The sequence below is a fragment of the Saimiri boliviensis genome, chromosome 17 (genome assembly GCF_048565385.1).
Source record: "Saimiri boliviensis isolate mSaiBol1 chromosome 17, mSaiBol1.pri, whole genome shotgun sequence".
Lineage (NCBI taxonomy): Eukaryota > Metazoa > Chordata > Mammalia > Primates > Cebidae > Saimiri > Saimiri boliviensis.
This window is the reverse complement of record NC_133465.1, coordinates 40,891,157-40,906,404: the sequence shown is the minus strand read 5'-3', so window position 1 is coordinate 40,906,404 and position 15,248 is coordinate 40,891,157. Positions and strand designations below refer to the sequence as shown.

The 15,248-nt window shown below is 57.7% G+C and overlaps 1 protein-coding gene across 4 annotated transcripts; it reads left to right on the top strand.

The window, feature by feature from the left end:
- Positions 1–24: 24 nt before the first annotated feature.
- Positions 25–12,001, top strand: EPN3 (epsin 3). 4 transcript variants are annotated; one of them, XM_074388614.1, is made up of 11 exons: positions 25–1,382; positions 4,709–4,916; positions 4,999–5,409; positions 6,363–6,481; positions 7,132–7,212; positions 7,432–7,560; positions 8,468–8,555; positions 9,013–9,282; positions 9,458–9,568; positions 9,699–9,929; positions 10,075–12,001. In XM_074388614.1, the coding sequence occupies exons 1-11, from the start codon at positions 1,284–1,286 to the stop codon at positions 10,404–10,406; spliced, it is 2,079 nt and encodes a 692-aa protein (XP_074244715.1). In that variant the 5' UTR covers positions 25–1,283; the 3' UTR covers positions 10,407–12,001. The 4 variants fall into 4 exon arrangements, with proteins under 4 accessions (XP_074244715.1, XP_074244716.1, XP_074244718.1 ...); XM_074388617.1 differs by lacking the exon at positions 25–1,382 and adding an exon at positions 2,910–2,989; XM_074388615.1 differs by lacking the exon at positions 7,132–7,212.
- The last annotated feature ends 3,247 nt before the right edge of the window (positions 12,002–15,248 follow it).

Sequence of the window (15,248 nt, the reverse complement as noted above, 5' to 3'; positions counted from 1 at the left end):
CCCCTCCTGCCAGCAGCTGCCAGAGCCCTCCAGCAGGAGGAGAGACAGACAGAGCTGGGGAGGTGAGGTGTGGGTTGCCGAGCAGAAGAGCAGGTGGTAGCAAGACAGGGAGTGAGGCGGGTGACGGGACACCGCGTCACCCCTGGTAGTCTCTGCCTCTGGCTTCCTTGGCCCACACTTTTAGGGTGATGCTTCCTGGAGCCAGGTCTTCCCGACGTGTCATCACCAAGTATGACAAAGTGTGAGACGAGGAGTAGAACTAGACCCATGGGACCTGGCTTCCTGCCATCTCCCCTCTTCAGCTGTGTCCCAGGGCCCCAAGTCAGTCCCTGAAGATCATGCTGACTGCACCTCTCCAGCTCCAGAGGCCACATCACCTTGTTACTTCAGGGTCTAGGCTGCCTTATCCCCCTCCTCATCTCAGACCATCTGGCCTTGGGCCATCTTTCTGCCTTAAAAACAGCTGCTGATCTTCATGCCACCTCCCTTGCTCAGGGGAACAGGAAACAGGCTGGAAATGGCTCTCAGAAAGGACGGTATTGTCAGCTCAAACTCAGACCCGTCATTGCCTCCTGTCAGTCATAACCATTTGGGGCTGGGCTCCCCGTGTGAATGGCACTCCAGGCTCCCAGAGTTTGAAGAACAACTTTGGTTTTTGGGTGGGTAGGCGTCCTTAAGTGAGCCTCAGGCATCTTCCAGTTGAGACGCAGGAGGAGGAGGAGGATGGAGAGAGCAGGACTCTGACTCCCTGTGGGAGAGGCCGGAAGGGAGATGTGCTGGAGTCCTGACGCCCTCCTCCCCTAGAAGGCAGGGGCTCCACCAAAGGGCCAGTCCCAGGAAATAGCCCTGCCCTCTCCTTTAACATCCTTCTGGCCCAGAGGAGGAAGGGGAGGGTGTGGTGGGGGTGTTGGAGCCCCCCTTCTTTCCTGCCGAAGAGGCAGGGGAAGGATTAACTCAAAGCAGTGGGTCCCCAGCACTGGCTCCAGATCTGCACTTCCTGGGGGCAGCCAGGAGGCAGGCCTCCCACGTCTCAATGCACGACCTGCCTGGCCAGCAGGAAGGGGTTAACCTGCCCTGCGCTTCCTCCTGTGTCCTGTTACTGCTGAGGCAGACCTGCCGGGCCAGCTGAGCAACTTTCCTCCGAGTGCTGCCAGGCGCTGGCTAGGAGGCAAACGCACGCGGGAAGAGCTGCTACCCATTCCAGGGACCCTGCTGCTGCCCCTCTGAGGGGTCCACGCCACCTGGGAGCAGGTGGGGGTCTCTGGGACAAGGGTCCACGGTGGATGGCTCTGGAGACGCTCCCGAGGCTGTGCAGTTCCCCTGCCGCACACATCAGAGGGTCACCGCAAAGGCTACTCAGGCGGAGGGAGCCCGCACTGGAGGTAAGCTTCCTCCCTGGACCCCTCCCTAGCAGTGGCGGCCTGAAGGTGGGGGTTGGTGGGGAGCAAAGAGTGGGCTTGGGGCTTAGTTTCTTTCCCAGGTGGAAGGAAGGAGGCTGAGCTGTAGAGGACCTAAGGGCTTCTTTCCTGCCACCCCTCCCTCCCTGCAGCGCCCGGAAAGGGGACTCGGGGCCCCCTCCCCATCCCATCCTGGGACTCGGGATCTTTGGTGGCATTCCTCTTAGATTCCTTCTGCACATCTCTGCGTTTCCTCTTCCTCAGCCCTTCATGCTTATCTCTAGCCTCGGGGACACCCCCTCCCCCGCCCCACACCTCCCATGCCCCCAGGATGCAGCTATACCAGGGCTGATAGAGTGGCCAGAAGCTTAGAGCTCAAGCTCAACTCCTGTCCCTACAGCGTTAATAAGGGCACTGTCATTCCCTACTGCTCAGGCTGGACTTGATTTGGGGGCAGGGGCTAGAGCCCGCCTTAGCAGAGGACGGGAAGGGGGTGCGACCGGCGGGTGGGTGCACAGATTTTGCACAAACTCAGGCACGTGTGACTGGACAGATCTGGTTCTTTCCACGTCTCTGAACCCCTCGATGGGGATGAGCGAGCTGCATTTTTCGGTCCTGACTTTCGGGAAACACTCCAGGTCCCCCCATCCTGCAGGTCCTGAGAGGAGCAGCCCCTCCCCACTACGCAGTTCTCCTTGGGACCCTGTATGTAGAGAGAGCTGATACTCCGTGCCCATCCCACCCCTGCTGGCCCTGCTCCCATCCCCCCAGCCTCCTCCCTCCTCTGCCCTCTCCCTCGTCTCTGAATTGGCCTCTCACGCCCTGCCTTCTCCGTTCCTTTCCCTCCACCTGACAGGGTCTGGCTCAAGGTCACTGCAGTAATTCCATACCCAGCTGCCCAGGGCTGCCGCTGCTACCGCCACCACTGCTGCCTTATCAGCCACTGGGTTTCTGTTTCACTCCCTTTTATTTCTGGGCATATTGTGTTCGATAAAACCCTTTGCTTGTAACACTACTGGCAGCGCTCCCAGCTGCTCCCTCTCGCCTTCCTTTCCTCCTCCCCTCCATTCTCTGGCAGCCTCACTTTGGCCCCTCTTGCTCCTTGTCCCCTCAAACTCCGGAGACGGAAAGTCAAGGTGCCTCACTTTGTCTCTGACCCCGCCCTTCCCCCAGCTCCTGCAGGGGTGTGCAGAGAATGCCCACCTTCTGGGAGAAAGGTTCAGGCAGGGCCGCTGGGCCCACACCAAGAGTCCCCTCCCACTGAGGCTGGTGCTCCCACCAGGGCCAGGCAGGAGGGCCAGGGCAGCCAGGTCCAGGTAGGGCTCTGGTGGAGTCACAGTGCCCAACTGGTTCTGCTAGTTCCAGCGGCCAGCAGATAGGGGCGGCCAGCAGGGAGGGGCGTGTGCTGGGCGGGCTTTGCTTCGCACTATTTCCCATCTTCACTCTGCCACCCCCAGCCACGGGTTGGGGAGGTGAAGGCAGGTCTGAGTCACTAGCAAAGGGGGAGGGCAGGAGTTAAACAAATTGTGGCCGTGGCATCCCCACAGAAGGCCCGCCACCCGCTGGAAGGAAAGACAGACGGCAGACAAAAGGTAGGCCAGGCTGTGGGCCACGCCCTCCACTGCGCTGGCTCCCATGGGCTCCTATTCTCTGGGCTCCCAACAAAACCTGCCAAGGCCTGTGGGGCTGCTTTGAACGGAGCCCAGCACTGGCCAGGCCGGAGTGGAAGGAGCGTGGAATTCGGTGGGGGAGGAGAGTCTCCTTTAGATTCCTGCTTCTGGCAGCCTGGGGACCAGCTGGGCCATGGGCTGGGATGGACAGTGGGGCCGAGAGGTGTTTGGTGGTTGGGGGCAGTTCACGGGTGAAGTGAGGCCCAGCTAGTGTGTGTCACACACGCCAGTGCGAGCCAGGGAGGAAGGACACTGGCCAGGGCCTTGGGAGGACCTTGGCCTGGGGTTGCATTCAGCAGCCAGCCTGGACCTGCAGCTGCGGGGAGGGAATTGGGCTGGCCCAGCTCCTCTCCCTGCTGGGGTCCCAGAGGTTCACCATGTGTTCAGGGCTTTGGGGCTTTGGAGAACCCAGACCGTTCCTACTCTCAGGGAGCTTCCATTTCAGCTCAGAAGGTGGGACTGAGACAGTAAAGCAATCCGATGAATTAATGACCAAACTGGGTAACACTGACAGTAAGCATTGGATTAGTCTTCTGGAGACCTAGATGTTAGTCAAGGCTCTGCCACCCTAGTGACATGGGACACAGGCAGGTCCCATCCCCTCTCTGGCCTCAGCGCTTTCGTGTGTACATGGGGGTGGCACTGGTAGTGGCAGTGGCCAGATCTCTGAGGGGCAGCATTCTTCAAATGATCTTTGCTCTCCTGCCTTCTGGCTGAGCTCACAGCATTTCTTCCGAGCTGCCTTCCTCGACTTGCTGGTTCACTCCTCCTCACTCTTCTCTTGGATCTTGGATCTCAGCTCTGCCACCACCTCCTCCAGGAAGTCTCCCCTGATTTTCCTGGCTTGGGTCTTCCTGTGCTGCTCTGCACTCCCACACTGGACTGTGATTTTCTGTACCCTCTCAACTGAACGTGGGTGGACCAAGGCGTGTGTTCTGTGCCTGGCATGGTGCCTGGCTCAGAAAAGGCCTCCAGGAAATAGGTGTTGAATGCATCAAACTACAAAAATTAACAATATGAGAAAAGTGAGCTGGGGAGCTGGAAAGGATAGGTCTTAAGCTAGAGCTCGCAGAAATAGAGGAGGTGGCCAAGCAGAAGCAAGGCAAGCGGGTATTCCCAGAATCCTGTTAGTGTGCCCCCATGAGGCCGTGCCCTCTTAGGTGGGGCTTCCTGGGATCATCCCAGTCCCCCACGTAGCAGCTCTGTGATCTCGGACAAGTCACTTAATATTACAGGATCTCAATCTGTTGCCCAGGCTGGAGTGCAGTGGCATGATCACGGCTCACTGTGGCCTCCAACTCCTGGCCTCAAGCAGTCCTCTTGCCTTGGCCTCCTGAAGTCCTGGAAATACAGGCATGAGCCACCATGCTGGGCCCATTTAATACTCTTTGAGCCCCACCTTTCCCATCTGTGGATGGAGATAACGATAATAGCATCTTTGTGGTGTGACCGTGCAGATAGACAGATGAGCATGCACGGCTACAAGTGCCTGCTGAATTATAAGTGAAATAAGAACGTGTGCTGCTGAAGGCTTTTCCTGGATGCAGGAACACTCTGGCCAGGCCTCATTTAGTTGGTCAGTAGCTGAGTGACCCGTGAGGTAGGCCTGTGCCCCTGAGTTCCAGGCTCTCTCTTCCTCAGCCCCATGTGGAACCCAAGGACACAGCTGCTCTGCTAAGAACACGGCAACCCATCCTTCGAGGCCGTGACCTCGCCACGGTGGCCCTCAGCCCTCCACCTCCAGCGGGGGCGAGGGCTGCCCACCTCCAAGTCTCCAGCTATGACGACCTCCGCGCTCCGGCGCCAGGTGAAGAACATCGTGCACAACTACTCCGAGGCGGAAATCAAGGTGCGCGAGGCCACCAGCAATGACCCCTGGGGCCCCCCGAGTTCGCTCATGTCTGAGATTGCTGACCTGACCTTCAACACAGTGGCCTTCACTGAGGTCATGGGCATGCTGTGGCGGCGGCTCAATGACAGCGGCAAGAACTGGAGGCACGTGTACAAGGCCCTGACATTGCTGGACTACCTGCTCAAGACGGGCTCCGAGCGGGTGGCCCACCAGTGCCGCGAGAACCTCTACACCATCCAGACGCTCAAGGACTTCCAGTACATCGACCGCGATGGCAAGGACCAGGGCGTCAATGTGCGCGAGAAGGTCAAGCAGGTGATGGCCCTGCTCAAGGACGAGGAGCGGCTGCGGCAGGAGCGGACCCACGCCCTCAAGACCAAGGAGCGCATGGCACTGGAGGGCATCGGCATTGGCAGCGGGCAGCTGGGCTTCAGCCGCCGCTACGGCGAGGACTATGGCCGCTCCCGGGGCTCCCCGTCCTCCTACAACTGTGAGTGCACCCCCTGGCATTTGGCTGGGACGGGGAGGTGGCCTGACTTCCGATCCTGGCTCTGCAAGCCGAGCCATAGTTCATAATACCTATTACCTCTGAGGGGTGTTACGAGGATTCAGACATAAGGAATGTAACATGCAAGGCACAACATCCGGCACACGGGAGGTGCTCAACATGTCAGCTCAGATAATAATGTTGTTGATTCATTATCATTTGTTAGCTGCCTGATAGGATGGGGGATGGTGGAAGCATGGGCTTTGGAGTCAGATAGCATTCTTTATTCTGCTTCCTCCAAGGTGTGTGACCTGGGCAACCAGTTCTCTGAACCTCAGTTTCCTCATATGTACAATGGGGATAAGTTCACCTACCTCCATTGTCTGATCTGAGAATGAAATGAGACCAGACAAAGGAATTACCTCTACCCCGTGCCCAGACACGTGGCCTCCCTCTTCATCCCCTATCTGAGGGCAGCTGCCGGACAGCCCCTGACTCTCCTGCCCCCAGTGGTGGGGGCTTCCTGGATCTGAGGAGTACTCAGAATGGCCCTCCTTCCATAAAGCCCTTGACAATTTGCTGAGGGCTCTGAGCCTGTGACCTTGTTGGACTACAAGCTCCTATCCTTGCATTCCCTTTTCCCCTCAAGCAGGATGTGGTCTGTCTGGAAGTCCAAGAGCTGGAGTCAGGAAACCTGAGTTCAAGTCCTGCTTCAGGACCCTGGTCCGGTGCCCTGTGGCTGCCTGTGCATCTGCCAAGGAGGGACTGGAGCCATCCCACTGGGGAGGGACGGGGAACTTACAGTGGCCGGCACACTGCCTGGCCCACGGGGGCCTCCACGGCCTATTGCTCCTTTCCTCTCAGTTCTCCTCCTTGAGCCTCAGCTTCCTGGCAGGCAGGGGGTGTGGGAGCCGCTGGGTAATGGCCTGGTCACAGAGCCATGATGGTCATTGCAGCCTCCTCTTCGTCACCCCGCTGCACCTCCGACCTGGAGCAGGCCCGGCCTCAGACATCAGGGGAAGAGGAGCTGCAGCTGCAGCTGGCCCTGGCCATGAGCCGCGAGGAGGCGGAGAAGGTGAGGCTACATGGCTCCCAGCTGTGGTGGGGAGGGGATGGGCTAGGAGGGAGAGTGCCCCTCAGCCTTGACTCAGGCTCTGTCACCTGAAGCCTGACTCTTGCTCCCAAGGACAGCACAAGGCCCACTAGTTCCTTTGGTTTGTCGCAGGCAGGGACTGCCTCCCTGCCTCTAGTCCTTTCCACTGGACCTGGGAAGAGTGGCGAGTGTGCCATTAGGGGCATATGGCATGTCTTGGGGGGGTCTGCTACCACCTCATGGTGGGGGAGTGTGCTTAGACACTGACATATGCTGCCCCCCCAGCAGCTGTCCTTTTGGGGAGACAAGGACGGGCCCCGATATCATTATCTTTGCCGTTACCTCTGTGGATCCAGGAAGACAGGGCAGGAGGCAGCTGGGCCCCACACAGGAGGGCGGTGGGGATCTCTCAGAGGATTCAGAAGCTAAAGACCAGTCTTCTTGATCTTTAAACTGCATTTCAGATGCAGGCAGGGAGAAAGCCACACTCACCCTGCTGAGGGGCAAACCGCCCATGCACAGTCAGGGTGGGCATCTGTCTCTCCATCCCCACCACCCAGGCAGGGCTATACTGCCCTTCCGGTCCCAGGGTGGGGGTACAGGGCCAAGCTCACCCCTCTCTTCCTCCGCAGCCTGTCCCCCCAGACTCCCACAGGGACGAGGACTTGCAGCTGCAGCTGGCTCTGCGCCTGAGCCAGCAGGAGCATGAGAAGGTAGTGGCCAAGCCCACAGGGCCTCCGGTGCTGCTGCCGCTGCTGGTGGAGGTGCTTCCGGGCACTAACAGGCTCCTCCCACTGCACGCGGTGGCCCTGCTGCTCCTAACCTCTCAGCTGCCTCCCACCCTGCACTCGCTCCTCGACTCCAGCCTCAGGTGCACAGGTCCCGGGAGTCCTGGCTGCTCATGCTCCTGACTCCTTCTGTGCTTTCTGCAGGAGGTGAGGTCCTGGCGGGGTGATGGCTCCCCCGTAGCCAACGGTGCAGGGGCTGCTGTCCACCATAGGCAGGACAGAGAGCTCGAGAGAGAAGAGAGAAAGGAGAAGGAAAAGCTAAAAACCAGCCAGGTAGGGAGTGGGCTGTGGCGCATGGTGGGACAGGGCCTAGGAGATGGGCTGAGTATTTGTAAAGAGAGAGCAGAGCAGTGCTTGGCATATACTAAGCACTGAAGTGTTTATGAGATGAAATGGGGGTGGGGTGTAGCAGCCCTAGTCCCACACTGCAGGGGCTGGGGACTGAGCTGACAGCAAATGATCGGAGACCCCTGGATTGGGTTCTGGATTTGCTGTCACTTACTCTATGACTTGGGGCATGTCACTGTCATGGCCGCAGTTTCCCCTTCTGCACAGTGTGCTTGTTGGATAGTTCCAGCTCTGACATGTGAGGATTATGTGATACTGTCGATCAGGACTAGGGTGGCCCAAGCACATGGTGCTGAGCACACCTTGGGCTCATGGACGGATTTTCCCTGAGTTGGGGGCAGGCCACTACTGAGTGCACGGCTGCCCTCCTGAGCCGCCCCTGCTGCGCCCAGGTGCTGTGGTCTTCTTTCCGCCATGTTCACTGTAGCCAGTTTCTCTTGGACACTGACCCAGGGAAGTAGGCTGGTTGAAAAACATCTGCCTTTGTCCTTCCTGCTCCTTCCTGCTGGCCTGAATTCTATCCCAGCTCTGCCTCTCCCTGGCTGTGTGACTTCAGACAAACCCATTCCACCCTCTGGGCCTGGGCTGGCTCATCTATAAAATGGGTACATCACCTGCCCTACCTACCTCACAGGGTTGTTATGAAAATCAGGTACTCTGTGGATGAAGAAACATTATAAACTGTAAAGCACTGTGCAGAAGAGAGGGATTGTGACTAGGTATCTGTGGAATGAATAAAGAGAATGAGCTGCCATTAGGCTGATGGGTCAGGGCCTGCCCTCCCTCCGAGCCCCGCCCACTTCTGAGCCCTGGCTGCCTCTCCCCTCCGCAGTCCTCCGTCCTGGACTTGGCCGACATCTTCGTACCTGCCCCGGCCCCGCCCTCCACACACTGCTCTGCTGACCCATGGGACATCCCAGGTGGGCATGCAGGGCTGCAAGAGACTTCCAGGCTGGCCCCAAAGCCCTCTCCTTCCCAGACACTTGTTGGCAAAGCACCTCCCCCCAACACCTGTCACCGGGCAAGTCGCTCACCACCATGCGCCTCTGAGGCCCGTGGGACAGGCTTTTGTAGTGCGTGCTGGGGAGCGTGTCTGAAGAGCTCAGCTCCTAGGAAACGCAGCAAATGTTCTCTCGCTGCACTCACTTGCTCAGCCCGTCCCTGCCTGGGAAGGTGGCCTGAGTCACCCATGCCTGCAGGTCCCAGCTTCTGGGGTCACTCGCCAAATACGGGCTCCAGCCTGCTGGGTGATTCTGAGGCCGCAGTCCCTCTGTGACATGGATCCCCTGACTCCCAGCTCGGGCTGGGTAACTGGGAAGGGCCCTGGGCGAGGGCTAAGGGTGGGCCTGGGGTCATGTCTGTGCTGTTCCATTTCAGGTCTTAGGCCGAACACAGAGACCAGTGGCTCCTCCTGGGGTCCTTCTGCAGACCCCTGGTCTCCAATCCCCTCAGGAGCCATCCTATCCCGAAGCCAGCCGTGGGACCTGACTCCCATGCTATCCTCCTCTGAGCCCTGGGGCAGGACCCCAGTGCTGCCTGCTGAGCCCCCCACCACAGACCCCTGGGCACTCAACTCTCCCCATCACAAACTCCCCAGCACTGGGGCTGACCCTTGGGGGGCCTCCATGGAGACCTCCGACACGCCTGGTAAGAAGAGGGCCAGAGGGTGTGAGTGAGGGGCTGGGGCACTTCCAGGTCGCCTTCCCTCCAGGGCCAAGGGGGCAGCAGATGCCGTTATGAGGGCAGCTTCCCTGGAAAGGGGTCAGACCAGTACCTGTCCTCTTTACCATCCCATCTCCTCTCCCTCTCTCTCTTCGGCTAGCTGTAGGTGATGCCTCGGCCTTTGACCCATTTGCCAAACCTCCAGAATCCACAGAGACCAAGGAGGGTCTGGAGCAGGCCCTGCCTTCCGGGAAGCCCAGCAGCCCTGCGGGTGAGCAGGACAAGGGGATGGAGCGGCTCTGGAGAACTAGCGGCCCACCCTGGCCGGCCTCTATCCTCTTCCTCCCACGTCGGACGCCAATCCCTCTCCCCACCAATGAGCTCTAGCATTTCTATTCCAGAGCTGGACCTGTTTGGAGACCCCAGCCCCAGTTCCAAGCAAAATGGCACGAAGGAGCCAGATGCCCTGGACCTGGGCGCACTGGGGGAAGCACTAACCCAGCCAAGCAAAGCGGCCCGAGCTTGCTGGACTCCCGAGTCCTTCCTGGGCCCGTCGGCCTCTTCCTTGGTCAACCTTGACTCGTTGGTCAAGGCGCCCCAGGCTGTGAAGACCCGGAACCCCTTTTTGACAGGTAGGACATCCCCCTGACCCAGGGCCCCTGCTTTCAGAGCCCAGCCTCAGCGGGAGAGCTCCCTCTCCTTTCCCACTTCCAAGACTTCCTGGTATAGGATAGCGATCGGTACCCCGGGCCGCTCCAAGCCACTCTCGTTCTGCAGGTCTCAGCGCTCCGTCCCCCACCAACCCGTTCGGCGCAGGCGAGCCGGGCAGGCCGACGCTGAACCAGATGCGCACCGGGTCGCCGGCGCTGGGCCTGGCAGGCGGGCCCGTGGGGGTGCCCCTGGGCTCCATGACCTACAGCGCCTCTCTGCCCCTCCCGCTCAGAAGCGTGCCAGCCGGCTTGACCCTCCCCGCCTCGGTCAGCGTCTTCCCGCAGGCCGGAGCCTTCGCGCCGCCCCCCGCGGGCCCGGGGCAGCCGCTGTTGCCCACGCCCAGCTCAGCCGGGCCGAGGCCCCCGCCCCCGCAGAGCGGCACCAACCCCTTTCTCTGAGCGCCGCCCCGCGCCGGGCCGATCTGCGCCTGCGCCGGGCACCGCGGCCCCGCCTCCGGACCGGGACTGGGCGGGGCGGCGGGGCTCGTGGATCGCGGAGCCAGTGGCGGCTGGATTCCCGCGGCGGCTCCGGAAGCTGGACGTGGACCATGGCCCGGGAGCTAGAGACTGATCGCTCCCATAATAAAGACTGGAACGCTCGTTCTCAGCTCTCACCGGGTGGACTTTTTGCGGGGTGTGGCTGCTGGGTCCGGACCACAGCGTGGATCACCAGCTGCCGAGGATACTGCAGCTGCACAACGTGGGGTGCAAAACTGCCCCCACTTCCTTTCCAGCTTCTCTCAACCCTCACCTCCATCCCCCGTCACCCTGGCACCTTCGCTTCCAGACGCTTCCAGGCTGTCACTCATTCGGTCATTTCATTCATTTATCACACACGGGCACTGGGGCTGAGCTAACAGCCAGAGACAATAGGCCTTCGTTCCTATTTATTGGGTACTATTTACGTGTTAAGCAGATCAGTTTATTTAATCCTTGCAATGACTCTCTGAGGCAGATAATATTGTTAATTCCGTTCAGGACCCCAGCTACATCATTTGTGGGGCTCAACACAAAATGAAAATGTGAGGCCTCCTTGTTTAAAATCGGGTGAAGATTTTCAAAACAGGGACAGCAGGGCATGAAACCAAGCGCAAAGCCCACCGAAGTGCGATGGCACAGGTCTCCCACCCCTGCAGCTGGCACTACTCCCATTTTTCAGGCGAGGAAACCGAGGCTCAGAGAAGTTAAATGGCATGCTCAAAGTCACAAAGCTGGCATGGGGCGGGGCTGGAATTCAAAGTCAGACAGTCTGGCTCCAAGGCCAGGAGCTCCCAGGCTGGGCCTCAGATTTAATTCAGCAAATATTGACTGACGGCTGCGGACAAAGTGCTCAGCTCACCTGGGAGGGATCCAAGAATTGCTAAGCTAAGCTCGAGCGCAGCAGGGTAGACAAGCCAGGGGTTTGTGATGCGGCTGTAGCAGGAGCCAGGTGCAAGAGCTCTTGGGCGCCTTTGCTTTACTGAGTCACCTTAAATCTAACTACCCTCTCCCTTGCTTCACCAAGGCTGGCGAGAAACTCAGTCTCAGCCACGCAGAGGGAGTCGGACACCTTCTGGGGGTTTATGTGGAGTCTGAGAAGCCAAGGGTGGGGTGGGGCTTGGTACTCAATCCAGGAGGGGCCCCTATGGTCACTCTCACCTCTTTTTCTTCTCAATGCTCCCTGATCACTGGACCACTGGACACTGATGTGTCCTCAGTGCTCAGAGTCTGGCTCTACAGGCAGCCTGCAGCTAGCCCCCATCCTCCTTTCAGGGACAAATGGCCTTCCACCAAAGTCGGTGAGTGGAAGGACACAATGGCACTCCCCTTCCTGAGGTGGGGGTAGGGGAAGGGAGCCCCACAGTGGCAGTTACAGACAGGATGGACAAGAACACCTGCTCAGAAGTCAGACTGACAGGGTCCAAAGCTCTGTTCCAAGGTCTGACCCTGACAAGAACCACTCAGTAATAAGTGGTTATGCTCTGTGACCTTGAGTAAATTCCTTACTCTCTCCATGTCTCTGTGCCTGTGTTTCCTTACTTGTCAAATGGGATCAGAAGTTTCTTCCACATGAGATTGCTCTGTGGACGCCCCCAGGCCACTGTCCACTCAGCTCAGGGCCCACCCTCTTCAGAGACTGACCATGAGGCACGGACCCATCGTGCCTTTCAATCCTGGTTTTGCCAGGCAATACCTAAGTGCAGCATCCATCTATTAATACCTCTGCCACACCCAAACCTGGGGTGAGTCCATCCTTCTTGGGCCCTGACCCATTCTTTTTGGCCCTGCCACCCAGGCTCTCTTCTTCTAAACTGGATCCCCTGAGGACTTCCAAGGGGAGAGCTGCTTTGTCTCCCACAAAGAAGAGGTTGGGGCCAGGTGATGTGGCTCACGCCTGTAATCCCAGCACTTTGGGAGGCGGAGGTGGGTGGATCACAAGGTCAAGAGATCGAGATTATCCTGGCTAACACAGTGAAAACCCATCTCTACTAAAAATACAAAAGAATTAGTCAGGTGTGGTGGCGCACACCTGTAGTCCCAGCTACTTGGGAGACTGAGGCTGGAGAATCGCTTGAACCCGGGAGGTGGAGGTTCCAGTGAGCCAAGATCATACCACTGCACTCCAGCCTGGACAACAGCTCGAGACTCCATCTCAAAAAAAAAAAAAAAAAAAAAAAAAAAGAGGTTGGTAGCCTTAATTCCTGTCTCCCTTCTTGTAAGACCCCTTCTGCTGGGAGGTTTGGTGCCATAGGTCATTCTGTCTCCTCCCTGCCTGGGGCTGCCACTCCACCTCATTTCTGGAATGCTTCAGTCTTCTCTCTCCAGCTCTTACCTCAATTTCATGTCACTCCATTATCCAAGGACTTTCCTGCCCCTTGACCTCTCAGTGACCCTCAGCATGGTCACACTTGGAGGCTTCTCATCACCCCAAATTCCTCTACATCCAAGGCAAGCTTCCAGCTCTCTGAACTTAACCTCGTTCCTTCTACCCTGAACATGTTCCCTGGAGCACCCGCTGGACCCTCTGGCTAGCCAACCCATCCAGTGACACACCATACCCCACATTCTCAGAGCCACCCAAAACCACCATCTTTTCTATCTTGATGGCTTCCAACACTTTTTCTCAAATGAATCCTTCCCATCAAAATGTATCTTAATTAGCTCCATCCATCTTGGCAGTGTCTTCCCATCTTTCCCCTCGTGTCAAGCCCCCATCATCCCTCCATCTCCCCTCCCTTTCCTCTTCCTCCTCAGCCCACCAGTCGACTTCTGCTCTCAGCCTGACTTCACTGGAATAACGCCCGCTGAAGCACACCAATGGCCTCCATGTTGCTGAAGCCAATGGACGTTCTTCAGTCCCAGCCAGGCTGGTCCCTCAGCAGTCTGACATGTAGACGACACTCTGTCCTTCGTCTCTGGGGTGCGGCCCCGTGTGGGTTTCCTTTGCACCCTGTCTGCTCCCTGTCTGTGTCTTTCACGGGCTCACTCAAGCCTGGACCTGAGCCCTCTTCTCTGCTCCGGCTGCACAGTATCCCTGGATCAGCTCCACACCCAGATGGTCTCCAGAGTCAAGACCCCCAATTCTCTCTTCCAACAGCCCCTCCTCTGTGCTCCAGGCAGTGTCATCTCTGTCTCCATGTGCACATCTCAAACCCACAGGTCCAACAGTGAACCCCATGTGTTGTCCCCCTACCCCCACACCATGCCCTCTCTTCAGGGAATGGCCCCACCTTGCAAGTCACCCTGGACATCGCCCTCTGCATCACTGTCAATCCTGATGACGCTTCCTCCTCCACCGGCCTCCAGCCCATGCCCTTTTCTGCATCTCCACTCCCCCATCTCCCTGGGTGCTGCTGGAGCCTCCTATCTGCCCCTGCTTTCACTCTTGCCCCCTTCCATTTCATTCTCCACTGGGCGGCTGGTGGGATCTTTCCATAATGCAGATTCAGCTGGGTCACCCTCCTGACTAAAGCCTCTCAACAGCTTGCTTCTACTCACATCAAAAATCCCCTTCTCTGGCTGGGCTTGGTGGCTCACACCTGTAATCCCAGCACCTTGGGAGGCTGAAGCGGGCAGATCACTTGAGGTCAGGAGTTCTCGACCAGCCTGGGCAACATGGTGAAACCCCATCTCTACTAAAGTTACAAAAATTAGCCGGGCACAGTGGTGTGTGCCTGTAGTCCCAGCTACTTAGGAGGCTGAGGCACAAGAATCACTTGAATCCAGGAGGTGGAGGTTGTAGTGAGCTGAGACTGAACTACTGAACTCCAGCCTGGGCAACAGAGCAAGACTATGTCTCAAAAAAAAAAAAAAAAAAAATGGGTTGGATACAGGGGTTCAGGCCTGTAATTCCAGCACTTTGGGAGGCTGAGGTGGGTGGATCACCTGAGGTAGGAGTTTGAGCCTGGCTAACATAGTGAAACCCTGTCTCTACTAAAAATACAAAATCTGAGCTTAACTTTGTTCTTTCTAGCCAGAATATGTTCTCTGGCTAGGTATGTACCACCATGCTAATTTTTGTTTGTATTTTTAGTAGAGATGGTTTTTCACTGTGTTAACCAGGATGATCTCAATCTCCTGACATTGTGATCCACCCACCTCGGCCTCCTAAAGTGCTAGGATTATAGGCGTGAGCCACCGCCCCCGGCCCCAACCTCTGGCCAACATGGTGAAACCCTGTCTCTACTAAAAATACGAAAATCTGCTGGGTGTGCTGGAATGCACCTGTAATCCCAGCTACTCAGGAGGCTGAGACAGGAGAATTGCTTGAACCCAGGATGCGGAGGTTGCAGTGAGCTGAGATTGCACCACTGCACTCCAGCCTGGGTGATAGTGTGAGACTCCATCTCAAAAAAAAAAAAAAAAAAATTCCCCTTTTCACAGTTCACAAGTCCCTCCAAGACCTTGTCCCTGCCCTCATCTACTCCCTGTCTTCCCTGCTTCTGCGGCTGCTAAGCCCAGACTCACGACAAGCCACGGGGCCTTTGCACAAACTGTTCCTCTGCCTCCTTCCCCAGCAGTCCTCCTGAGCGCCCTCCAAGTTCCCTCCCCTCATTCTCTGTGGCTACACAAATGTGATTTCCGCAGGGAAGCCTTCATCCCTCGCCCTTTCCATCAAATCAGGTCACTTGTTACATGGGTGTTTGTATGTTCATCACTTTGGGTGTTGAATTAGCTTCCGGCGCTCTCAACAGACTGTAAGCCATGTGAGGGCAGCAGCCTTGTGTCTCTCTGCCCACCATTGTATCCCCAGTGCCTTGC